The sequence below is a fragment of the Anser brachyrhynchus genome (genome assembly GCF_964034855.1).
Source record: "Anser brachyrhynchus genome assembly, chromosome: 31".
Taxonomy (NCBI): domain Eukaryota; kingdom Metazoa; phylum Chordata; class Aves; order Anseriformes; family Anatidae; genus Anser; species Anser brachyrhynchus.
In genome coordinates this window covers 264,524-290,734 of record NC_137724.1, presented here as the reverse complement: position 1 = coordinate 290,734, position 26,211 = coordinate 264,524, and the positions used below count along the sequence as shown (strand labels likewise).

The following is a 26,211-nucleotide window of genomic DNA, read 5'->3' as shown; positions in this document are numbered from 1 at the left end:
CGCACAGATAGCCGGCCTTCTTCAGAGTCAGAGACTCATGGAATAGCCCAAGCTGGAAGGGACCCACAAGGATCACTGAGTCACACCAATTTCCAATATTGATAGATGTTTTCGGGTGGCTCACTGTATTCAGTCTACAAAATTTCACCAGAGGTATAACAACTAATTCAAACAGATTGCTTTCCCTGTGCCTGCTGTGTTCCCTGGAGTTGCAGAGCTCTGCTTTCCCTGTTCCCACACAGCTTTAGCACTTTATCTCTGTGTCACTTCATCACCTTGGACACGCTCAGGCTCTGTGGGCTCCACGCCCTGCTGACTCCCTAGCACACACTGTCCAGAGACCATCCCCGGGTCTCTCCTGACAGCTGCTGCTTCCCTCTAGGAAGACGCTTGCCTGCTATCAGCCCTGAAACATGCTGTGGATACAGGCCAGTGAAGTCACCATCTTTATGGGTGCTGGGCACCAACAGGCAACACTAGAATCAACTCCCCCCACCTAAAAGTTGATCCTGGGACTCTGGTCTCATTTGCCTGAGCCCACAAAGAAACAAGAAAAGCAAGGCGCCTCCTTTGAGTCTATTCCTTTGCAATATCCATGAGAGCAGCTTCGGGAGAAGAGCCGAGCCTTCAGGCACTGCCCTCAGCACATCCCCTTTTATGCTGGAGATGCTGGTACAGAGCCAGTTGTGTTAGAGAACTGCCCCTGGCCTGTCCCCGCCTGTGGGCACAGGACTGCCCCACAGCAGCACGGTGAGCAAGTGACAAGAGCAATCAGTCCTCACAGCAACACAAGAGCTCTGAAGGAGAGCATGGGAGGTGAAAGGGAGAGCAGCTCAGGAAAGACCAAGCCCTGGGGCTCCCTGGCAGTGCTGCTGTGCCAGGACTCTTCTCCCCTCCACCTCCGCACACAGCCAAGTGCCCCTGCAGCTCCACCACAGGTCTCTGAGAAAGTATCTCAGGCAATCAAGTCACTGCAGGATCCTTTTTTATTTAAATACATAGAAAGCCTTGCCCATAAAAATACTGGAGTCACACAAGACAGTTACATACAAATAAGGAAGAAGTACAATGATTTTTATTTTTTTTTCCTGTGGAAAAAACTATGACAAGCAAATCAAAGAAATAATAATAACACTTCAAAAAAATGTGTCTGTTCTGAGATACATTAGGAAGACCAGCAGTTTGTTCTTTCTGAAAAAATTCCAGTCACCAGTTTCCCCAGTGAATCCTTGAGCTCCTGGTTCCTCATGCTGTAGATGAGGGGGTTCACTGCTGGAGGCACCACCGAGTACAGAACTGCCAGCAAAAGATTCAGGGAGGAGGAGGACATGGAGGGGGGCTTCATATAAGAAAATGTGCCAGTGCTGATGAACAGGGAGACCACAGCCAGGTGAGGGAGGCATGTGGAAAAGGCTTTGTGCCGGCCCTGCTCAGAAGGCATCCTCAGCACAACGCTGAAGATCTGCACATAGGACAGCACAAGGAAGACAAAACACCCAAGTGCTAAACAGACACTAACTACAAGAAGACCGACCTCTCTGAGGTAGGCATCAGAGCAGGAGAGCTTGAGGATCTGGGGAATTTCACAGAAGAACTGGTCCAGGGCATTGCCTTGGCAGAGGGGGAGGGAAAAGGTATTGGCAGTGTGCAGCACAGCATAGAGAAAAGTACTGCCCCAGACAGCTGCTGCCATGTTGACACAAGTTCTGCTGGCCATGATTGTCACATAGTGCAGGGGTTTGCAGATGGCAACGTAGCGGTCATAAGCCATGATGGTGAGAAGATAAAACTCTGTTGAGATGAAAAAGAAAAAGAAAAAAAACTGAGCAGTACATCCCAAGTAGGAGATGGCCCTGGTGTCCCAGAGGGAATTGGCCATGGTTTTGGGAACAGTGGTGGTAATAGTGCCCACGTCTAGGAGGGCAAGATTGAGGAGGAAGAAGTACATGGGGGTGTGGAGGCGGTGGTCGCAGGCTACGGCTGTAAGGATGAGGCCGTTGCCCAGGAGGGCAGCCAAGTAGATGCCCAGGAAGAGCCCGAAGTGCAGGAGCTGCAGCTCGCGCGTTTCTGCGAATGACAGGAGGAGGAACTCGGTAGGGAAGCTGCTGTTGGACATTTGCTGCCTCTGGGTATGCTTGGCTGTCCATGGAGGAAAAGACAGTGACAAGTTAGGCAGACATCTCTGAGCAAAACACACTACTTCTCTCACAGAACTCACTGTTCCCTGAGATGAAGGAGGAATGAGCTCATTCTCCAACTGTTCCAACCAAATGGCAGTATGTCTGACTTTTTCAAATGGAGCTTGGGCACCTTGTTCCCATGAAGACACCCTCAGGGCAGGGCACCAGCAGTCCATGTCAGAACAGAAGCTTACACCCACTTCCACCCCAGACAAAGAAAGTATGACAATCACACACAGGCGGAGAAATAAGAAAGAAAACCACAATGCTCCAACCAGCTGAGAGAGGGAAAGGCAGATGGGCACACATGGAAGCCTTTACCTTACCGAGCTTACATGCCACCTATGGAAGTGAGACTGCAGGGCAGGTACTCTTAGCCTCATCTTTCTGTCAACTTGCAGGACACAGGCTCCTCTCCTCTTCTGGAGGTCCAGATGAGGAGGAGGTGGCTCATGCCCTAAAGCCCCTGAGGGCAGAGGCTGTGCTGGGTGGCAGAGGAGAGCAGGGGGTTGCTGCAGAGAAGGTGCCTGCACTGCAGGCCTGGCAGGGAGTGCCTGAACCCCCCCTCCCTTGGCGTTTCAGGCAGCAGCTCCTCTGCCTCCCTGCCCAGGTCTCTGCTGCCTGGTGCTGTCCAGGTTGGCAGCTGCTTCCCTGTCCCCACATCTCCTCCCTGCCGTTGCTCACAGACCCTGTCCCACCTGCTGTGTGCTCAGCTTTTCCCTGCAGAAACCTCCTGTCCCGGGGCACTTTTCAGGAACATTTGCATGAGAAAACTCAAAGCACAGAATAATTCTCTTCAAGAATCTTTTCCTCTCACCTTCCTCTTGAATATTTCCTGCTGACTTGTCTTTGGTGTGCTGTGAAGCTCTGAGCAGCCTGTCCCAGGCAGTAGCCTCTGGGCAGCAGCAGGACCCTGCCCTGCTCTGCCCTGCCCTGCTGGGGGGGGCTCCTTCCACCCGCAGCTTCTCCCCGCAGTGCCGTGGGCAGCTCCCCAGGCAGGCTGAGTGCTGAGCCTGGCAGGCGGCAGAGGCCCTGCCCCGGCACACAGCCCCTGGGGGCACAGCAGGGACCCTGCTCTGCACCACAGCCCTGGGCACCCCTGCCTGCACCCCACCTGCGCAGCCTGCAGCCATCCCCGCGAGGAGGAACCCTCATGTCCTGTCCCTCTGAGAGCTTTGGCAGGTAATCCCTGCTCTGGCACTTATCATTCTCCTCTTATCCAAAGAAACTCTGGGAGTCCTCCTGAAAAATGCCATAGGCTGTGGGATTTGCCAGCAACTCTGCAGATGGCACCAGGAACAAGAGCTGTGTTGCCCTGCAGCCAGAGACTTACCCTGTTTAGGGCTGGGAAGATTTCTCCTGCAGTGAGCTCTCAGCAGCCCTCCTCCACACTGCCTTTAACATCTCCCTCCCTTCTCTCAGCCGCCCTTGTCCCCTGCAGGCAGTGCCCCCAGCCCTGCTGCGCTGTGCAGAGGAGCTGCTCCTGGGCAGAGCTGTCTCTCTGCAGCGCTGCCCGCTTGCCAGGAGCTCCCCTTGGGCCCAGGAGCCCAGCCCAGCTCAGTAGCACAGGGAGATCTTCCCCTGGGCCTCCAGGGGAATCAACTTTGAAACAGGCTGAAGCAATCACTGATGCTCCCTCCCTCTACTCACGAAGGAAACTCATTTCCGGCACTGTCGTTCCTCATATCAGAAAAAGTATGAGGTCCAAGAATCACCTTCCGTGTCCTCATTTCACGTAGGACACCCATGCAAGGACACCAGAGATCTCTCTTTCCCCTCTCTCTGGGGAGCCAAGCCCACCTCTCTGTGGGCCTATCAGGTACTTGGGCAGAGGGCATCACACAAGCACCATGCCAGCCAGGTGACTCCTGCGGATCTGTCAGAGACACTGGTGGATGTGAGCCTAAACTACTCCAGAAAGATGGGGCCTCCCAGTCCCTTGCCCAGCCATGATCCTTCTACCGGCCATTCAGCTCCAGAGGCAGAAGTGACCTCAAAGTTCCAGCCACAGACCGAGGCTTCCTACCGGAATCGGAGTTACCGAGGCACAATCAACCTCATAAGAACATACCACCTGGCACCCTCCTTGGGGTCCAGCAACTGACCACATAAAAGAAAAGTCATTTTCATCCTCCAAAGCCTTGCATATGCTGATGGCCTTTCAGCTTCTCTGGTGGGCAGGAGACAGCTATGTCCAAGATCTGTTAGGTACTAGAGCAAGAGTGTCATCATAATCAATATTCACAGCACCTGCATGTCTATGGCTTGTCAGTTCTTTCTGCACAGCTAAAATGCCACACGTGCACACCAGCCATGTGCCTGAAGGTGGCCTGTCAGGTCCTCACACACAAGTGCCCTGACACCCACCTGCACAGCCATGGGCCTCCTGCTGCCTCCTGAGATCCTGAGGCACAGCTGACCTCAGCAGAGCATCCCCACCCGTCTCCTCCTTGAGCCCTATGACCTGACCAGATCCATGTCACCCCACCTGCCTCCTCCAAGACCAAGTGACTGCTCCAGGACATCCAAAACCCCACCCAGCTTCAGGGGGCCAAACTGCTTCAGTTAGGTGACAAGAGTGCAGGAATGTGGGATTTGAGTATTATGTGTTTGTTTCAGGGCATAGGGATTAGATCTTGCCTTCTGGGATTAGAGATTGGGCAGAGTCTTAGGGGGAGGCTTTTCTTTTCTGCTTTGGGTACGTAGTCAGTGTTTAGTGTATGGGCTATATTTTTCGTTGGGATTTTATTCAGGGCTCTGTTGAGGAATCACAATAAGGCTCGCAATTCAATGCTAGGTATGAAGGGCTGTGGAGTAGGGTGAGAACTGAGCTAAGAGTGTATGGTAATGCCTTATGGGTTTGGGACTTGGGTAACCCATGTCATGTGAGGTTTGAGGTTAGGGGTAAGAGTAGTGGATTCCTTGCAGGGTGAGAGATAGCTTTTAGGTTTAGGACTAGGGCTTACATTTACTAGTTAGAAATATTACCAGGACCTGATGTCAGTGTTTTCCCGGTGAGTGTTGCACCAGCAGCAGCCTTACCTGAAGCCCTCCTACCTCTTCAGAACCTTTCCTTTCTGTCAGACAAGCCCTTCTGCTCTCCCCCAGATCTCCCACCTTTATTCTCCCAGCTATCCTCTGGCCTCCCCTAATGTGTCACCGTGTTGGGGGCAGCTTTCCGATGGCCTTTATGACCTCAGAGGCTCTGCCTCCCTGCTGTTGGCCAGCCAGGGGCTGGGACAGAAGTGACCTCACAGCCAGCATCCACAGGGCTACAAGGAGCTGTTGTGCTCAGGAGGCCTCTTCCCAGCCCCCCCAGGAGCAGTGGGTGCAGGGGATGCCCTGCACAATCCCTCAGGTACTCTGCCTGCCAACCAGCTCATGCTGCAGAAGGCCTCCCACACATCCTGACTCACATTTCCCTATTGGGTCTTGACCTCCTCCAGAGAATCCTGTAGGAAATGGCCACCTCCATGTGGACAAGTGTATCAAGACCTTAATGTATATTTTAGGAAAATTTTGAGAACTCTGAATAGAAGAACTCTCTGTGGTGTCATGACATGTGGCATTGCTTTGTGCAGGTCGTTTCCCAGAGGACATTACCCTCAAAGGGAAGCAAGATGAAGATCTGTGTCAGCCTTGGCAGTCATCATCCTGAAAGGCTGGGTTTGTAGGTATCAAAAGGAGTAAGGAAAGAGATAGAAGACAGCAGATGGTAGACTTCAGAGGGGCATATTTGGGCCTTTTCAGTGGGCTGTTTTAGGGGAACTCATAGTCAGCAGACTTGGAAGGCAGAAAAGCTCATTGCCAGAGGGGCTGCATCCAAGCATTCTGAGAGAGCAATAAGCTTCACTATCTTTGAAAGGTCATGAAGGTGGGGTGGACTCCCTGAGGACACTAGTGCTTTCAAGTCCACATCCTTTTTCTGTTGTGGAGCCAGAACTGTATACAATAAACAAGGGGAGGCCACACCAATGCTAAATATAGAAGAAGACTCACCTCTTTTGACCATTTGGCTGTGCTGTGTTTAATGCATCCCAAGATGTGGTTTGCCTTCTAGGTTACCAGTGCGCCCTGCTGGCTGATAATGAGCCTGCTGTGATCCAGTGCCTCCAGATCCCTTTCCTCTGAGCTGTTCTCTAGCCACCCGTCTCCCAGACTGTGCTGGACCTGTGTTCATCATTACTTCATCCTAGGTGCAGAACCTGGCATTGTCTTTGGTTGAACTTCATGCCATTGCCGATCACCCAACGCTCCAATCTATCTCGACCAATCTGCAAGGCCTCTCATCCCTTCAGGAAGTCAGCAGCACCTCCCAGTTCAGTGTCATCTGCAAACTTGCTGAGGATGCATTCCACTCCTGCATCCAGATGATGACTAAAACTGTTGCAGCTGGATTCTAACTCTACCAGGAAAATCCCAGGTGGTCCTTAGCTTACATTGGACAAAACACAATCCATCAGCAAAGTAGACCAATGACACACTGGGCAGTATGAGCAGTAGAAGTGATGATCCCTCTGTGCACAAAACACTTTCTGCCCAAGACAGTTGCATCTCACAGCTGTGGTATCTCAAGGCAGCACTGACAAACATCCACAGAAATATGAATCATCCAGGTTTGGAGTATGTAGTGTAACCTTTAAAATAAGGCAGGAGGAAAGTCATCCTTGGCAAAGATCACACCTTAGCAGAACGTCCTCCCCTCCAGCTGCCCAGCCTCCAGCCACAGCCTCCTCACTGGAAAGAGCAGCAGAAGAAGCTGAAATGTCCTTGACTCAGTGGAAGCACCGATTCGCAACAACTAAAACATCAGTGTGTTATCAACATTATTCTAATCCTAACTCCAAAAAAACAGCACCATACCATCTTCTAGGAAGAAAATTTGCACTATCCAGCCCCAACAAGGATACCAGAGTGAGCTGGCAGTTAAGAAATAGCCTTCTTGTTCTCCATGTGAAGTAGGTGTGAACTGGGGCAAATGGTGCTGAACTGTCCAGCTACAGAATCCAGTGGAGAAAACTCTGAGTTCTACCTGGAAGCTGAAAGTGTAGGTAGGTGAGGAGAGAAATGGGAGAGATGGGGGACAGGGATGAAGACTGCCCACAGAGTGTTTGACTTCAGGGGTCTGGACATCCATATGTATTCAGACTCCACTCAGAGATGCCCATGTCAACAAGAATTGGAGATTGTTGATACCACTTAATTCTGTGAGCAGAAAACAAAATAAAATTGGGAAAACAAGAAATCCCTTCTTATTGTTCGTTCTTATTGAAATCGTCTCCCTTTGACTACGTGCCTGAAATCTCTCTAACCACATGAGAATTGAAGATAAGGGGAATCATGCATGGAGACCTGGCACGTTTTAGGGAGTTTTGCACGTTGAAGAACCCCTCTGGTGCCAAGTTCCTGAACTGCAGCTACTGAAAAACCAAACAAGCCTCTGAAGAAGTAAAAGGTAGGAGCAAACCTCCAAGTTTCTGAGGCCGTTGGTGGACCACACTGAGAACCATGACTGAAGAATGAGAAGAATGACCAGACAAGGTGCCTGTCCTTGGGGTCACTGCACATCTCAGCACTGAAATGCACATCCTCCTTCTGCTGCTGTCTCAACATCACACCTCCACCTATTTCACTTCAACATGAACCCCTGCTCTCCCCAGTATCTCAGCTCTTCTTCCTGCTTTTAACACACTTACTGCTACACAAACGCTCTCCTCTCCTTCCTGCACACCCCTGAGGCTCACAAACCCTGCCCTCTTCCCCTGCAGTAACCGGTCAGGACTTCAGGAAGTTCATGCATTCTCCAGGCTCATGGACATTTCCTGGGGTCCATCCAAGTGTGGGGTGCTAATGGAGGGGAAGAGAGCAAGGTCGGCTCATGGGGCATGACTGAGCACAGCCAGCCACAGCAGTGGGCATTCCTCATCTCCTAGGCTGAAGCACACACTCAAGATGGAAACATCTCTGTCATTCCTGACTCATGCTGCCGGGGCCTTCCTTCCTGCTACATTCCCAGGACAAACATTACCCTCCACCCACAGACACCAACTGCTTTCCATGCCAGAGCTCACATATGCTTGTAAGGACTTCCCAGGCCGTCACTCATCACCTCGTTTCTCACTGCTGTCCCCTGACCCTCTCTCCCAGCCCTACACACTGCAATCACAGCCTCTCAGGCCCACTCTGCACAAGAAGCTTTTAGCTTCCCATCTCTTCCTGGTGCTCATTGCAATCTTCCTGGTTCCTGCCAGAGCTCCTGGTGAGAATTCTTTTCTACACCATGGCCTTTCTGACAAGTTTTTGTGACATTTTGGTGGGTTTATCTGATCACAGAGAAGGTAGTGACAGGAAAGCACACAATAAATTACAACAGATGCTGAGACAAGTGCCAGTAAGAACCTGATGACCTTACCCCAGGCCTGTGGCTTTAGAGCAAGGAGTCTCTCCTGAGAAGGGGATCCATCCCCTGCCAGTTGCTGCAGAGGGAAATCAGCAGAGTCCGGTGCCACCTGAAGAGATGAAGGGCGACCTCTGCAAGAGCACCCCTCATCTGAACCTGGTAGATATGTACTTGGAGGTGGGGCTTCATGTCTCACATTGCAACCACTCCTTTAATTGACATTGCTCAGCGCGGCTACCACAGGGGTAGTCTGCTTCATTGCAGATGTTTAAATGTAGGCAGATTCATGCTTTCATTCTGTAGGTACTGATACTCCTAGGGAAATCAGAAGGACACGTGGAGGAGGATTGAAGGATTCTTGACAGAAACCCCACAAAGTTTACATCTCAAGAAATGGGATGCCCGAGGGCAAGAGAAGGAAGCTTTGGGCACTGTCCTGGGATTTGGGAAGCTGAAGCATGCTCCCCTCTCCCCAGCAGCCTGCCCTCCTTACTGAGCTGTGTGAGAAACTCTGCCAACCAGTTCTGGACTCACAGGCCTGTCAGGGAGCTTGTGTCACACTTCAGCCAGTGCTGTCCTGCCAGCTCAGGGTTGGAGCCTCCACTCAAGTCCAAACCCTTTCAATTCACCCTACCTCCAGCTTCCCTCGGACACTGGCTATTGTGTGACTCAACTGTCCTGGCTCTCCAGGCAGCATGGGCAACCGTGTGATGCTTGAACTGGAACTTTTCCCCTTGCTGGGAATGTGAATGCAGCAAGCTCAAGCCAGGAGGTCCAAAAACCACAGCTTCCCATGTGGCCACTTAACAAATACATCCCATAGGCTGTGGGACTTTACTAACAGAGAAGTTGTGAATCCAGATAACACAGCTTTACTTATTTCTCCCCCTCTCTTTTTACCTTGGGTCTCAGCATTTATGTACTTAATCTTCTTTGACACTTTGAAACTGTCTTTCAAAAACTTTCCCAGTATGTTTCTTTCTTTCTTTCTTTTTTTAACCAAATGAATATTCAGAATCAAAGTGGGTTGTAAATCTTTGGTGAACCTTGCCATTCTCAAATCTTTAACTAAGTCACTATTTCTATTGTAGCAATTTCTATTGAAATCATTCTGTTACATTGGCTGATGATTAAATGCTCATTCAGTGCAGTTAAAAATCCTACGGTCTAACCTTATTATTTACTCTAAAGGTATAAAATAAGTCCTAAATGTCTGCTGCATTCAAGTTGTGTAAAATTGAATTCCGTGACACCCGCCTAGGAGCTAGACACCCTGTTGGGCACAAGCCTGGGGCGCTCCTTTTCCGTTTTTCCTCCATGCTCTGGGGGTTTGTCTAAGCAGAGGATGTCACCCAAAGACTTGCCTTCAGAAGGCCTTGTGATCCTCTCCTGCTCAGTGTGTCCACTTCCAATGGGTTAGTGGCTGGACCTGAGACATCAGGAAACAGCCTTTCCTGCCGCGGTCCTTTGCAGAGCCAGCTTCCCCAGCAATGGTGATGGCCTGTGCTCCCATAGGAGGGGGCAGCTTGTGACTTTTGTGCATGGAAGGCTGCTCCGTTTCAGTACAACTCTCCCCTCCAGGGACCTCAGAGCATCAGACTTTCTTGAAGCCTCATGCTGTGGACCCAGTTGAGCTACAGGTGCTTGGAAAAGACAGCGTGAGAAAAACCAGGTCAGCCCCTTTGCAGACTGCCCCCTGGAACCCAGTGACCAAGATGGCATCAGACTCATCTTCTTGGCAGCTTTCCACTGTTCCCATTGCACCAACACCCTCTGGATCACTCCAGAACCTGTGGGGAATGCATACTCTTTCCTGGTGGTGGCTGTGGCTCTTCTCAGCTCACCAAGAGCTTGTGTTCATTCCCCAGAGACTGAAGTAGGCTTCCAGTCCTGGTGGAATCCCTGCTGGGAGCTGCAGCTGTAGCAGAGAACCTCCAGCAGGCTGCTCCAGGCTCCAGTCCTCCTCCCTTGGCCCCCTCCTGCCCCTTCCCTGGGATCTTCAAAAACTTGATCTCTGATGTCCTTGGGGCTGGACCCAAGCCAGCACTTTCCCCAGGGCCACATCTGGCAGGCTGGCAGGGGGCACATCAGCCTGCCCCCTTCACCCTGCCCTGGGCCATTGGGACTGGGCCTTGCTGGCTGGTGCCAACACAGGGGTGCCATGGCCCTGCTGCAGCCCCACCTACCTCTTCTGGGCCCAGCGTGGTCCTGAGGAGGAGGAAGGCCCTGGGGGCTGCTGGCCATGGAGAGCAGCTCCATGCAAAAGCATGTTGATCTTTTGGTCTGGCGCAAGCTGAAACAGTCAACCGTGTGCCCTGTGAATCAAAGGGGCCACAGGAATGGTTTTAAAATAAGACAGGGGAGATTTAGGTTAGATATTAGGAGAAAGTTTTTCACTCAGAGGGTGGTGAGGCACTGGAACAGGTTGCCCAGAGAGGTTGTAGATGCCCCATCCCTGAAGGCATTCAAGGCCAGGCTGGATGTGGCTCTGGGCAGCCTGCTCTAGTGATTAGCAACCCTGCCCAGAGGAGGTGTTGAAACTAGATGATCTTTAAGGTCCTTTTCAACCCAGGCCATTCTACGATTCTATGATTCTATGATTCTATCAGTATGGTGACAGGCACTTTATATATATATAAATTTAAACATATATTTATATACATATACATATACAAATATATATATGTATATTAATGAGATTGAGAGGGTCTGTTCTCTTCCTTTGTTCTCTGGACACCCTTGGAGATGCTGCCACAGAGCAATAGCCACAGAGCAGCCACTTGCAACCACTGTTCCCAGCACTGGGCTCTCGCCCAGCTGAAACAAGTGGTTTCTTCTTCTGCAGAGAATGCCAAATGACTGCATCCAAAGACCCTGTTTGCTGTGTTCACATGAGACTGCACATAGTATTGGTGTGGTGAAATGAGCCCAAGTGCCATAAGCTATTCCCTAGGGGTGTCATCAAGTCCTGTGGGACAGATAGTGTCTCAAGGTCACTTCACTTTGAGGGTACTATCCACTGAGAAACAGCCTGAATGAAACAATGTTAGACATGATTTCAACTACTACATAGGACTTGTGCAAAACATTTGACATTGTCTCACATGACATCATTGTCTTTAAATTGGAGAGACAGGGATTTGATGGATAGACTGCTTGGTGGATAAGAAATTGAAGGGATGGTCACACTCAAAGTGTTGTGGTCAGTGGCTCAGTTTCCAAGTGGAGAGTACTGATAAATGGTGTTCCTCAGGGTATTGGGACTGGTATTATTTAACATCTTTGTTGGTTAAATGGACAATGGGATTGAGTGTATCCTCAGCAAGTCTGTTGACACCAAACTGTGTGGTGCTGTCGACTCACTGGAGGGAAGTGATGCCATCTAGAGGGACCTTGACAGGCTTGAGAGGTAGGCCCATGCAAACCTCATGAAGTTCAACAAGGCAAAGTGCAAGGTCCTGCATCTGGCTCAGGGCAATCCCAAATATTAGTACTGAGTGGGCAATTAGTGGATTGAGAGCAGCCCTGTGGAGAAGGAGTTGAGGGTACTGGTGAATGAAAAGCTTGACATGAGCCATCAGTGTGCACTTATATCCTAGAAAGCCAACCGTATCCTGGGCTGCATCAAAAGCAGCATAACCAGCAGGTTGAGAGAGTGATTCTCCCTCCTCTATTCTGTTCTCAGGAGACCCCATCCACCTGGAGTAGATCATCCAGCTTTGTGGCTGCAACGCAGTAGACACATTAGACTTAGGACATTGTACTTATAGAGTGGGTCAGGAGGAGAGCCACAGAAATGATCAGAGGGCTGGAACACTTCTCCCATGTAGACAGGCTGAGACAGCTGGACTTGTTTAGCTTAGAGAAGAGAAGACTCTGAAGGAAACTTTCGTCAGGCCTTCCAATACTTAAAGGGGGCTTAAAAGAAAGATGGGGAGAGACTCTTTCCAACTCCAACTAATTTGTAATTTGTTCACTCTAGAATGCCTAGAAATGTTTCTGAGAACTTTTCTGTAGTATCCCTGCACCATTTGTACTCCAGGTTCCCATAGGGCAGAGCCTCATTTTGAGAATTACCCCACTCACAGGGTAACCTCGACAAGCAGGGAGGAGCTCAAGGAGCACCTCGAGCTAAGGAGAAAAAAGAGGGTTTATAACCTTTGGAAAAAAGGGCGGGCCACTCAGGAGGACCATAAGGATGTTGCGAGGCTGTGCAGGGACAAAATTAGAAAGGCCAAAGCTCATCTGCAGCTCAATCTGGCTACTGCTGCTAAAGATAACAAAAAATGTTGTTACAAATACATCAACACAAAAAGGAGGACTAAGGAGAATCTCCATCCTTTACTGGATGTGGGGGGAAACTTAGTGACAAGACATGAGGAAAAGGCTGAGGTGCTTAATGCCTTCTTTGCCTCAGTCTTTAGTGGCAAAACCAGTTTTTCTCTGGATACTCAGTACCCTGAGCTGGTGGAAGGGGATGGGGAGCAGGATGTGGCCCTCACTATCCACAAGGAAATGGTTGGCGACCTGCTACAGCACTTAGATGTATGCAAGTCGATGGGGCCAGATGGGATCCACTTGAGGGTACTGAGAGAAGTGGCGGAGGAGCTGGCCAAGCCGCTTTCCATCATTTATCAGCAGTCCTGGCTATCATGGGAGGTCCCAGTTGACTGGCGGCTAGCAAACGTGAAGCCCATCTACAAGAAGGGCCAGAGGGTAGACCCGGAGAACTATAGGCCTGTTAGTTTGACGTCAGTGCCAGGGAAACTCATGGAGCAGATTATCTTGAGTGTCATCACGCAGCACTTGCAGGGCAACCAGGCGATCAGGCCCAGTCAGCATGGGTTTATGAAAGGCAGGTCCTGCTTGACGAACCTGATTTCCTTCTATGACCAAGTGACATGCTTAGTGGATGAGGGAAAGGTTGTGGATGTGATCTACCTTGACTTCAGTAAGGCTTTTGGTACTGTTTCCCACAACATTCTCCTCAAGAAACTGGCTGCTCGTGGCTTGGACTGGCGTACGCTTCGTTGGGTTAAAAGCTGGCTGGATAGCCGGGCCCAAAGAGTTGTGGTGAGTGGAGTCAAATCCAGTTGGAGGCCAGTCACTAGTGGAGTCCCCCAGTGCTCAGTACTAGGGCCAGTCCTCTTTAATATCTTTATTGATGATCTGGATGAGGGGATTGAGTGCACCCTCAGTAAGTCTGCAGACGACACCAAGTTAGGTGCGTGTGTTGATCTGCTCGGGGGTAGGAAAGCTCTGCAGGAGGATGTGGATAGGCTGGACCGATGGGCTGAGGTCAACTGTATGAAGTTCAACAAGGCCAAGTTCTGGGTCCTGCACCTGGGGCGTAACAACCCCAAGCAGCGCTACAGGCTGGGAGATGAGTGGTTGGAAAGCTGCCTGGCAGAGAAGAACCTGGGAGTATTGGTTGACAATCAGCTGAATATGAGCCAGCAGTGTGCTCAGGTGGCCAAGAAGGCCAACAGAATCCTGGCTTGTATCAGAAACAGGGTGGCCAGCAGGTCTAGGAAAGTGATTGTCACCCTGAACTCGGCTCTGGTGAGGCCTCACCTCGAGTACTGTGTTCAGTTTTGGGCCCCTCGCTACAAGAAGCACATGGAGGTGCTCGAGAGAGTCCAGAGAAGAGCAACGAAGATAGTGAGGGTTCTGGAGAACAAGTCTTGTGAGGAGCGGCTGAGAGAGCTGGGGTTGTTTAGCCTGGAGAAGAGGAGGCTCAGGGGAGACCTCATCGCTCTCTACAGGTACCTTAAAGGAGGCTGTAGAGAGGTGGGGGTTGGTCTATTCTCCCACGTGCCTGGTGACAGGACGAGGGGGAATGGGCTAAAGTTGCGCCAGGGGAGGTTTAGGTTGGATGTTAGGAAGAACTTCTTTACTGAAAATGTTGTTAGGCATTGGAATGGACTGCCCAGGGAGGTGGTTGAGTCGCCATCCCTGGAGGTCTTTAAGAGACGTTTAGATGTTGAACTTAGTGATATGGTGTCCTGGTTCCAGTTAGGACAGAGTTAATTTTTCCTCATAGTAGCTGGTAGGGTGCTATGTTTTGGATTAGGATGAGAAGAGCGCTGATAACATGCTGATGTTTTAATTGTTGCAGAGCAGTGTTTACACCAGGCCAAGGACTTTTTGGCTTCTCGCTCTGTCCTGCCAGCGAGCAGGCTGGGGGTGCAGCAGGAGCTGGGAGGGGACAGACCCAGGACAGCTGACCCAAACTGGCCAAAGGGGTATTCCATACCATCTGACGTCATGCTAAACAATATATAGGGGTGGCTGGCCGGGGTGGGGGGCCGGCTGCTTGGGGATAGGCTGGGCATCGGTCAGCGGGTGGTGAGCAATTGCATTGTGCATCACTTGTTTCTCACACATTATTATTATTAATACTATTATCATTATCACTATTATTATTATTGTTATTATTATATTCCTGTCTTAATAAACTGTCTTTATCTCAACTCACCGGCTTCACTTTCCCGTTTCTCTCCCCCATCCCAGAGAGGGAGGGGGGAGGGTGAGCGAACGGCTGTGTGGTGTTTAGCTGCCAGCTGGGTTAAACCACAACATATGGTTTAGTGGAGGACTTGTTAGTGTTAGGACAGAGGTTGGACTAGGTGATCTTGGAGGTCTCTTCCAACCTAGAAGATTCTGTGATTCTGTAGAAACACCAGTAAGGCCTCAAAACACAACATTGTCATGCACTCTGACTGTGCAGTTCATCGCCTTCTTCCCTAAGCCAGAAGGGACCTCTGGAGATGTTCACTACCATCATCTTCTCTGAGCAATGATAGCTTTACCGGTAGGTAAGTTAGTCAGTCTCCAGCTGGGTTTTGAAAATCTCTGGGCCCATGACCCAGGCCGATCCACTGTCTTGGTGGCTGTTGCTCCAGTATAGACACTGATGCCAGCAGGAGGATGGAGCTGGTCAAATTTCAAAGATCAGCTCCCCTTGGGCAGTGGGGAATGGCCATTCCCATGCTTCTCACAAGCGGCCCCCAAGCTGGTGGTGCTGCTGTGCAGAGCAAATCGGCTGTGGTGCTGTGGGGTGAATCTGCATGGCCGTGCTGGTCAGGGTGAGAAATAGACTCAGCCAGGTCCGGATCACTGGGTTGGACCAGGCAGAGGTACTTCATGAAGGGCAAAATAAATCACTCCCAAGCTTCCCTTCGCTCTGCCTCCTAGGTGCTTCTCTGAGATTGCAGAGTCAACGGTTCCCTGTGAATACCTGGCTTTAGTTCTTTCCCTGTGGCTGAGCCCACAGTGGGAGATCTCTCACTTTCAGAGGGGCAGCAGTCAATGCCCTTGCCAGACTCCGCTGTCCCTGGAGGTACCCTGGGCTCTGCAGGCAGCTCCAGATTCCCCTCCTGAAGGACATCATCTACGGGTCACATGTGGGAACAGCCCTGGCTATGTAATGCAGTGACCATTCTCTGCCTCCACTGTCAGCAGACACCCATGGGTAAGTCTTAAATCTAGCCCTTGGCCTCTGACAGGTCACAATGCAACAATGAGCCATGCCTTCCTGAACCAAAGCAGGAACAGACCCTTTTGGGGAGCAATTCTTTAGGCCTATTCTTGGTACTGGTTTGGGAAGGAAATTGCAGGATTCAGGAATTGCACTGGGGCCATTCCATTTCATTACAGAGATCTGCATTCTCTCACTGTTAGGAACACATTCATACAGCCCAAATATGAGACAGAGCAGGTTCGTTCATGTGTAGCAGAGGGTGGAGTCCAAATATTCATGTGTAGATGCAAGAAACACAAGCAGTCAAAATGACACTAAGAAAATATTAACATTAATAGCAAAAGCAAAGAAAACCCAAGGTTGGAATGGGATGCGCTGGGGATCATTTGTAGACAGGGCAGGGAACTTTATGAATACTGGAAAACATTGATACCATCAGTTTCCTAAGTGCATCCTTGAGTTCCTTGTTCCTCATGCTGTAGATGAGGGGGTTCAGTATAGGAGGTACCACTGAGTATAGAACTTCCAGCAAAAGGTTCAGAAATGAGGAAGAGATAGAGGAGGGCATCAGGTAGGCAAACATGATGGTGCTGCTGAACAGGGAGACCACGGCCAAATGAGGGAGGCATGTGGAAAAGGATTTGTGCCGGCCCTGCTCTGAGGGAATCCTCAGCACAGCCCTGAAGATCTGCACATAGGACAGCACAATGAAAACAATACATGCTGTACCTGAACAAAAGCAAAAGATGATGAACTGGACTTCTCTGAGGTAGGCATCTGAGCAGGAGAGCTTGAGGATCTGGGGAATTTCACAGAAGAACTGGTCCAGGGCATTGCCTTGGCAGAGGGGGAGGGAAAAGGTATTGGCAGTGTGCAGAACAGTACTGAGAACACCAGCGCCCCAGGCAGCTGCTGCCATGATGACACAAGTTCTGCTGGCCATTATTGTCCCATAGTGCAGAGGTCTGCAGATGGCAATATAGCGGTCATAGGCCATGAAGGTGAGAAGATAAAACTCTGCTGTGATAAAGGCAACAAACAGAAAAACCTGAGTAGCACAACCTGCATAGGAAATGGTCCTGGTGCCCCACAGGGAATTGGCCATGGCTTTGGGGACAGTGGTAGAGATGGAGCCCAGGTCGAGGAGGGCGAGGTTGAGGAGGAAGAAGTACATGGGGGTGTGGAGGCGGTGGTCGCAGGCTACGGCTGTGAGGATGAGGCCGTTGCCCAAGAGGGCAGCCAAGTAGATGCCCAGGAAGAGCCCGAAGTGCAGGAGCTGCAGCTCGCGTGTGTCTGCGAATGACAGGAGGAGGAACTCATTGGGGAAGCTCCTGTTGGACATTTGCTGCCTCAGGGCATGCTTGGCTGTCCATGGAGGAAAAGACAGTGACAAGTTAGGCAGATTTCTCTGAGCAAAACGCACTACTCTCACAGAACTCACTGTTCCCTGAGCTGAATGAGGAATGAGTCAGTTCATTCTCTAACCCTCCCAGCTGGATAACTGTGTGCCTGGCAGTTATAATGGAGCTAGGGCACCTTGTTCCCATGAAGACACCCTCAGGGCAGGGCACCAGCAGTCCATGTCAGAACAGAAGCTTACACCCACTTCCACCCCAGACAAAGAGAGTAGGAGAACCGCAGACAGGTGGAAAGAAAGAATGCCACAATGCTCCAACCAGCTGACAGAGAGAAAGGCAGATGGGCATGCAGTGAAGCCCTCACCTTACTAAGCTTGCATGCCACCTATGGAAGTGACACTGCAGGGCAGGTACTCTTAGCCTCATCATTTTGTCACCTTCAGGACACAGCTTCCTCTCCTCTTCTAGAGGTCCAGATGAGGAGGAGGTGGCTCATGCCCTAAAGCCCCTGAGGGCAGAGGCTGTGCTGGGTGGCAGAGGAGAGCAGGGGGCTGCTGCAGAGAAGGTGCCTGCACTGCAGGTCTGGCAGGGAGTGCCTGAATCCCCCCTTCCTTGGTGTTTCGGGCATCAGCTCCTTCTCCCTCCCTGCCCAGGTCTCTGCTGCCTGGAGCTGTCCCTGCTGGGAACTGCTTCCCTGTCCCCACATCTCCTCCCTGCCATTGCTCACAGACCCTGTCACCACCTGCTGTGTGCTTAGTTTTGCCCTGCAGACACCTCCTGTCCCAGGGCACTTTTCAGGGGCATCTCCGTATGTTCAGCAGCTAAGGAGCAGCTATGACCAAACAGGAGCTAACAGGATCTGTGGTCTCAGTGCCTTCATCAGAATGGAGAAAGAAATTCCCATCTCCTACTGCCACCCATCAAAGCAAGAGGATAAAACTCAAAACACAGATACCTTCCCTTGAAGAATCCCTTCCTCTGACCTTTGTCTTGAAGATTCCCCTCTGAAATGCCCTGGGTGTGCTGTGAGCAGCCTGAAGCAACCAACAGCCTCTGAACGGCAGGAGGGCACTGCAGAGTTATGAGGTGACTCACAGACCTACAGATCTTTTCCAGTGTAATGGTCTAGGAACTTCAGTTCCTTCTACAAACCTGACAACTCTGTTAATCTCCATGCTTGCCCGTCAGGGCAAGGAAAGTGAAAGCAGAGACTCCAGAGAGTGCCTTCCCTTCAGGTAGCCCATTCCTTGGTCTTCCCTTTCAAGAACCTACCCCAGAGATGTCCTGGGGGTGCTGTGGAGCTGTGACCAGCCTACCCCAGGCAACAGCCTCTGGGCACCAGCAGGAACCTGCCCTGCCCTGCCAGGGGGGCTCCTTCCACCCACAGCTTCTCCCCACAGCTCCCTGGGAAGCTCCTCTGGCAGGCTGAGTGCTGAGCCTGGCAGGCGGCAGAGGCCCTGCCCCGGCACACAGCCCCTGGGGCACAGCAGGGACCCTGCTCTGCACCACAGCCCTGGCCACCCCTGCCTGCACCCCGGCTGCACAGCCTGCAGCCGGTCCTGTGAGAAAGAACCCTCATGTCCTGTCCCTCTGACAGCTTTGGCAGGTAATCATTGATCCAGGGAACCATCCCTGTCCTCTGCACTAGAGAAGCCAGGACAGACACTGTGACATATCCTATCAGCCATGGGAAGTGGCAGCTGTAGAAGAACCCTCTAGGATACCGCATCTGCCTTGCCCTCACACAGACACTTACCCTGTTCAGGGCTGTGAAGATTTCTCCTGCAGTGAGCTCTCAGCATCCCCCCTCCACACTGCCTTTAACATCTCCCTCCCTTCTCTCAGCCGCCCTTGTCCCCTGCAGGCAGTGCCCCCAGCCCTGCTGCGCTGTGCAGAGGAGCTGCTCGTGGGCAGAGCTGTCTCTCTGCAGCGCTGCCCGCTTGCCAGGATTGCCCGCTTGCTTATCCGTTGGGCCCAGGAGCCTGGCCCAGCTCAGCAGCAGGGGGAGCTCTTGACAAGTCCCTGGGCCTCCAGGGGAATCAACTTTGAAACAGGCTGAAGTAATCACTAGTTTTCCTTCCCCCCACTGGGGAAGGAAATTTTTCCAGCACCGTTTTCCTGTTTTTAGGCAGGACACCCATGCAAGACAGGGAGGGATCTTGCTTTGCCCTGCTGAGGGAAGGGTTTCAGCTGAGTCAACCAAGGCATCTCTTTCTTTTTTTGCAGTCCAGAGGCTAGAAAGGGGCTCAGCTCCCTCCATGCCCCACACAAATCCTCAGGAGTTGGGATTACAGAATCACAGAATCACAGAATTGTAGGGGTTGGATGGGACCTCAAGAGATCATCAGGTCCAACCCCCCTGCCAAAGCAGGTTCCCTAAAGCAGGTTATCCAGGTAGGTGTGCAGACGGGCCTTGAATATCTCCAAAGAAGGAGACTCAACAACCTCCCTGGGCATTCTGTTCCAGTGCTCCATCATCCTCACCACGAAGAAGTTCTTTTGCATGTTGGTGCAGAACTTCCTGTGATCAGTTTTTTGACCATTGCTCCTTGTCCTATCCCACAAACCACTGAAAAAAGGTTGGCCAAATCCCTCTGTCTCCCACACTTGAGATATTTGTAAATATTGATAAGATCCCCTCTCAGTCTTCTCCTCTCAAGGCTGAACAGACCCAGCTCTCTCAGTCTTTCCTCATAGGGAAGATGCTCCAGGCCCTGTATAATCTTTGTTGCTCTCCGCTGTACTCTTTCCAGAAGTTCCCATCTTGTACTGGGGAGCCCAGAACTGGACACAGTACTCCAGGTGAGGCCTGACCAGGGCAGAGTAGAGGGGGAGGATCACCTCCCTTGACCTGCTGGCCACGCTTCTTTTCATGCATGCCAGGATCCCATTGGCCTTATTGGCCACGAGGGCACACTGCTGGCTCAAGGCCAACCTGTTGTCCACCAGGACCCCCAGGTCCTTCTCCGCAGAGCTCCTCTCCAGCAGGTTGTCCCCCAGCCTGTACTGATACGTGCAGTTGTTCCTTCCCAGGTGCAGGACTCTACACTTGCTCTTGTTAAACCTCATTTGGTTACTTCCTGCCCATCTCTCCAGCCTGTCCAGGTCTCACTGAATGGCAGCACAGCCTTCTGGCGTGTTGGCCACTCCTCCCAGCTTTGTATCATCAGCATACTTGCTGAGGGTGGACACTATTCCCTCATCATGGTCATCGATGGATTCCTCTTGCCTTGGTTCAGGTAGGCACAAACCAGGCAGCAGGAAGTCAGCTGCTTATGTCATCTTCCAGCACATTGAATGGAGACAAAGGTCAGGAGGGAGATGTTCAGATGCAGACTCCTGGTGACATTGGAGATGCCAGATTGACATTTGATTGACAATTGAGGTGCCAAATTTTTCTGGGTCATAAACAGGTATGGTCTCAGGAAACTGCTAAGCAACTGTAGTCATTGCTTAATAACAAAGAAAAAAAAGCTGGATGTATCTAACCTCTCAAGACTATTTCTCCCAGATCCATTTAGATATGGAATGCCATGTGAAAGAAAGGTGAGGAATCACTTCCAGATGCTCTTTTCTCTCTCTGCATTGACAGTACGGGAGTAAGTTAAATTGCTCAACCTGAAGGACATGACTTTTAGACAGCTGAAATATAAACCTACATGGTAGTACTTAGCACTTTGGTTTTTCTAGGCGCTTCTTATTTGTACAACAAGGACTGTCCTTAAGCTTTTGAAGATGACAAGACTTTTCCACCTCTCGGAGCAGTAAGGCATTTAGGTGAGGATGTTTGATAGTAAGAGGAAAGAGCAACTGTTTGGAAACAACTTCATTTCAGTGTAGAATGAGGTCAGATGTGACTGTGTGACAGATTCCAAAGACCTGGTGGGACCATAATGAATTTTGGCCTTAATTTAGAGTACTAAAGAAGGCAAGCTACACTTGGGCCCCATTTACCCTCTTTCCTAAAGATACAAGGGAAGGTGATACGGAAGAAAGAAAGGCATTACAAAAGCAATACTTGATATTTTCCTATTTTGAAATCAACTTTGGATTCCCCAGCTGTTGCTAGTCCAAAAAGAGAAGTACTGAAGAGGAGACAGAATAACTTTCAACGTACATATTTGACTCAATGGTTTAACATCTATGTAATAGAAAGTATTTGTGCAGGAGGTGAGATTTCCTTTTGAAACGTTGGTATGATGGATGCTTGCAATTATTCTGAGTGAATGTGGACTTTCCCAGGGATGGGGTGCAATCGCTAACGGCCCCTTGTTAGCCCTGTTGTTCTGGAGAAAGAATCGTTTGTGGCTGATGGACAAAGTTGGAAAGAAGACAAGAAATTCTCTGAGGACCCTTCCTGATATGTAAAACAGAAAAGTCAGGGTGTGAGGAAGGTCCAAAGGAATCTTTCTCTCTCTCTGTTTTATAGGAAGCCTGCAAGCAAGGAAAGAGAGAAGGAAGGAGATAGCCGTCTGTCCAGACCATGAAATTATTCTACTTGTTTTTGTCATGTTCATGCCTCAGCAGGATGAATGGAAATTGTGCATGGGAGCAGGCAATGGAACTGTCATTTCTGAATTCATTCTTGTGGGCTTTTCGGGGCTTGACCAAAGGCTACAGCTATATCTCTTATTGGTCTTTCTACTCATGTACCTGACAACGGTGATGGGGAACGCAGCCATCATTTTCCTGGTGTATGTGGATAACCGCCTGCAAACCCCCATGTACTTTTTCATTGGCAATCTGGCATTCCTGGAAATCTGGTTTACGTCCTCCACAAGCACCAAACTGTTGGTGATTCTGAGCTCTGGCAGGAGAACAATCTCAGTCGGTGGCTGCTTTGCCCAGTCCTCTTTCTATTTTGCCCTGGGTGCTGCAGAGTTTGCTCTGCTTGTTGTCATGTCCTTTGACCGTTACATTGCCATCTGCCAGCCTTTGCGCTATGCTGCCATCATGAAGAATCGGCTCTGCATCCACCTGGTTGCTGCTGTTTGGGTCATGGGCTTCTCATTCTTGAGTTACTGCCTGGTGCTGCTCTCAAAGCTCACTTTCATACTTTCTGTGGTGCAAAAAGATCCAGATTTTGTTGTTGTTGTTGTTTTTGTTTTTGTGACAACCCTCCCTTATTCCATCTGTCCTGCTCTGACGCCAGCCTTTGGAAAATAGACTTGGTTTTCTTATTGTTTATCATGCTGTCTTCCTTGTGTTTAACTCTGGCATCTTACACGTGTATCTTCTGTATTCTACGTATGCCAGCAGCGTCTGACAGGAAAAAAGCTTTTGCTACATGCTCTTCCCATCTCACCACCTTGGCCATTGCCTATGGAAGCTGCATTGCTCTCTACGCATGCTCCTCAGGACATCTTCCTTTGGAGACCAACAGCATTGTAGCTTTGCTGAACACTGTCCTGTACCCATTCTTAAACCCATTCATCTACAGTCCTAGAAACAAGTCTGTGATGCTGGCCCTGAAGGAAGCCATGGCCCGTGCAACAGCACAGCTTTTCCCCTAATCTTGATGCATTTCTGAAGAGCAATTTGAGTTCTCTGCTGTTGTATTTTATGTAATACCACCTCCATATTATATGACCTCTACATGCAGATGCCTCCAGAGATTTATGTTCTTGATGGATTGTGTTAGGCTGTTTGATAAGAAGGACATCTGCACACAAAATGAAGGCCCAGGCAAGTGATGGCAGGGCCCATCTCCATGATCCCAGAAGAGCACAAAGCACAATGGCAGGTGTCACAGGCTCCTGCAGAGCCAAGATCTTGTCCCAGCTCCTTCCAGGACTGCTTTGCCCTGGACCATCACCCCAGGATCCAGGCAGGAAACCCATCAAGATGAGTCAGTGGGAGCAGCTCTCTGCGTCATCATTTGGACTAAGGGGATTTCTGCCAAGGGCTTTAGGACACATGGTGGTTTTACATGGGGGTGAGTGCAGCAACTGGACTAGAACCAGGGGGTCAGAGGGCCTATGTGTCATTCGTGTCAGCAACAGGAGAGAGACAGGAGTGTGTGGACTTAGAGACTTATGTGTGTGTGTGTGTGTGTGTGTGTGTGTGTGTGTCTGTGTCTCTGCGTGTGTAAAATTGCAGTGGTCTGTGCCAGCAGCTGGAGTGGTGCTGAAGCCATGGCGGCTCATGTCTAGGTGCCCTCAAGTGGCGAGAATGGGAGCCAAGGATTTGTCCTGGGCAGGCTGAGTGTATGAGCCCAGCTGCTGTAGGGATCCACCTTGCACACACACAGTCATGCACACACACACAAAACCACTCCAAAGGTATAATAAGCTAGATCTCCTCTACAGTCCCTTTGACCTTATTTTATTTTATTTTATTTTATTTTATTTTGTTTTGTTTTGTTTTGTTTTGTTTTGTTTTGTTTTGTTTTATTTTATTTTATTTTATTATAGAAAAACTGGTTTTCAGAAGGATTTGGATCATTTTCTGAAAAACTTCTGCTGTGACACCCCACACAATAATGTCACCAACGTATTGCAGGTGTTCAGGAGCTTCCCCCTTTTCAGTGCAGTCAGGATCAGTCTGTGACAAATGGTAGGACTTTGTTTCCACACCTGGGCAGCTTGAATACTGACCATCTGCCTTGGAACCCCCTTCCTTCAAGGGCGCTAACCCATGGAATTCTTCCAAGTACATCCCTGAAGAGGCCAAAGTTTGCTCTCCTGAAGTCCAGGCTCACAAGCCTACTTTTTGCCCTGCTTCCTCCTCACAAGATCCTGAGCTCCACCGTATTATGGTCACTGCAGCCAGGGCTGCCCCCACCCTCACACCTCCAACTAGTCCTTCCTCATTCGTTATTACAACGTCCAGCAGCACATCTCTCCTTGTTGGTTTCTCCACCACCTGTGTCAAAAAGTTGTCATCAGTGCACTGCAGGAACCTCCTGGACTGTTTGTGCCTAGCTGTGTGGTCTTCCCAGCAGATATCGGGGTGGTTGAAGTCCCCCATGAGAACCAGGGCTTGTGACTGAGAGGCCGCTTCCAGCTGTCTGAAGAAGGCTTCATCTACCTCCTCTTCCTGAACAGGAGGCCTGTAGCAAACACCCACACCACTGTCAGCCATGGCAGCCTGCCCTTTAATCCTTACCCAAAAGCTCTCAACTCACTCTTCATCCACCCCTGGGCAAAGCTTCATGCATTCCAGTTGCCCTCTAACATAAAGAGCAACTCCACAACCTCACCTTCCTGGCTGGTCTTTTCTAAAAAGCACATAGCCTTCCATGACAGCATTCCAGTCATGTGAGCTATCCGACCATGTCTCTGTGATTGCAACGAGATCATAGCCTTGCGACCACATGCAGATCTCCAGTTCTTCCTGTTTGTTTCCCATGTTATGCTCATTAGTATACAAGCATTTCAGGGAGCTGAAATGCTTCTCTCTCATGCTGTGTGTGTATGTATGGAAACACTTGAGATGTCTTTCATTCAGCTCTGCCCCTCATGGTGCAGACTGAAGGGCCTCCCCAGCATGCAGTTTCTCAAAATTTGCACGCAGTACAATAGCTTATCTCTGGTGTGCCTGGTTTTGTCCATTTCCCCTTTCAAATATAGTTTAAAGACCCGTCAATCAGCCCTGCTAACTCCTGGGCAAAAATCCTTTCCCTGCTCATGGAAAGGTGCTCCCCATGAGGAGTCAGTAGGCTCGGTGTCAGGTAGACCTTCCCATGATCAAGAAACCTGAAACTGTGTCAGTGGTGCCAGGCTCGGAGCCACATATTGATCATCTGGGTTCGCCTGTTTCTTTCAATATTGATCCCTGCTGCTGGAAGGATGTATTAAAACAGTACCTGTGCACCTGATCAACCCAAAGCCCTAAAATCCCTTTTGATCACTCTTGGGCTTCTCTTTGCCATCTCATCACTGCGAACTTGGAAAACCAATAAAGAGTAATAAACAGAGAGGTGTATCAGGCAAGTGACTTTCTGAGCGACATCTCTTACCCGTGCCCCAGGGAGACAGCAGACTTCATTATTGGTCATGTCTGGATGACAAATTGGGCCCTCCATTCCCTTTAGACTTCTTTTTTTCTTGGTGGGGATTGTTGTGATGCGGGGCATAGGTCAACTTGCCTAGGGAAACTCCCCCAGTGTGGATGGACCATGATCTACATTGTCATTTCCTTGCCCATCCAGTTCCATAGCATCATACCTTTTGCATAGGGTCACCTGGGAAGGTGAGGTATGCAGCAAAGTGTTTCTTCACTCACAGGTGCATCCCCTTCCTGCACCGCATCTAGTTTAAAGCCCTCCTGATAAGCCCAGCAAGCTTACTGCCCAGAACACTCTTGCCGCAACTGGTAAGCTGCACCCCATCCGGTGTGAGCATGCCCGGATACTCAAAAGTGCGTTCAAGATCACAGAACACAAAACCTTGGGTATGGCATCAGCTCTGCAGCCAATCATTCATTTTGTCCATTCATCTCATTCTTCTTGGGTCCCAGTCACCAACTGGGAGGACAGAGGAGGACACTACTTGCGCTCCCGATCCTTTCAGCATCTTTCCAAAGGACATAAAGTTCTTTTTGATATTTTGGAGTCTCCTTGTTGCAGCATTCTTTGATCCTATGTGAAAAAGTACAAAGGGGTGATAGTCTTTTGTACTCACCAGACTTGGTAGCCTCTTCATAATGCCATGCGTATGAGCCGCAGACAGGCAGCAAACCTCTCTGGAGAGATTGTCTGGATGACAAATGGGAGCCTCAGTGACTCTCAAAGAGGAGTCTCTAATGACTAACACCCTTTGTGCCTTCTTTATGGCACTGGTTCTGATG

The 26,211-nt window shown here is 50.2% G+C and overlaps 3 protein-coding genes, 1 long non-coding RNA gene and 1 pseudogene across 7 annotated transcripts in view; 1 reads left to right on the top strand and 4 right to left on the bottom strand.

The window, feature by feature from the left end:
- The window catches only part of LOC308184326 (olfactory receptor 14A16-like), a 169,329-nt pseudogene extending 150,121 nt beyond the window's left edge, over window positions 1-19,208 (bottom strand). The window contains exon 1 of the transcript XR_013956159.1: window positions 18,771-19,208. The product of XR_013956159.1 is annotated as an olfactory receptor 14A16-like (transcript). The remainder of the gene's footprint in view (window positions 1-18,770) is intronic.
- The window catches only part of LOC308184367, a 295,002-nt gene that overhangs the window by 256,567 nt on the left and 12,224 nt on the right, over window positions 1-26,211 (bottom strand). The window lies entirely within an intron of this gene.
- Window positions 1,166-19,253, bottom strand: LOC308184373 (olfactory receptor 14A16-like; the record flags this gene model as incomplete). The annotated part of the gene is made up of 2 exons (XM_080571430.1): window positions 19,174-19,253; window positions 1,166-2,134 (listed from the first exon to the last, which is right to left on the bottom strand). Exon 2 carries the CDS (start codon window positions 2,114-2,116, stop codon window positions 1,166-1,168), a length of 951 nt encoding a protein of 316 aa, XP_080427556.1. The 5' UTR covers window positions 2,117-2,134; window positions 19,174-19,253.
- On the bottom strand, window positions 16,329-17,836 carry LOC308184375 (olfactory receptor 14C36-like). Its single transcript, XM_080571432.1, has one exon. It carries the CDS (start codon window positions 17,403-17,405, stop codon window positions 16,446-16,448), a length of 960 nt encoding a protein of 319 aa, XP_080427558.1. The 5' UTR covers window positions 17,406-17,836; the 3' UTR covers window positions 16,329-16,445.
- LOC308184377 (olfactory receptor 6E1-like) lies at window positions 21,031-22,987 on the top strand. Its single transcript, XM_080571435.1, is given in 2 exon segments — window positions 21,031-22,473; window positions 22,476-22,987. Coding segments are annotated over 2 exon segments (1,002 nt in total). The 5' UTR covers window positions 21,031-21,930; the 3' UTR covers window positions 22,935-22,987.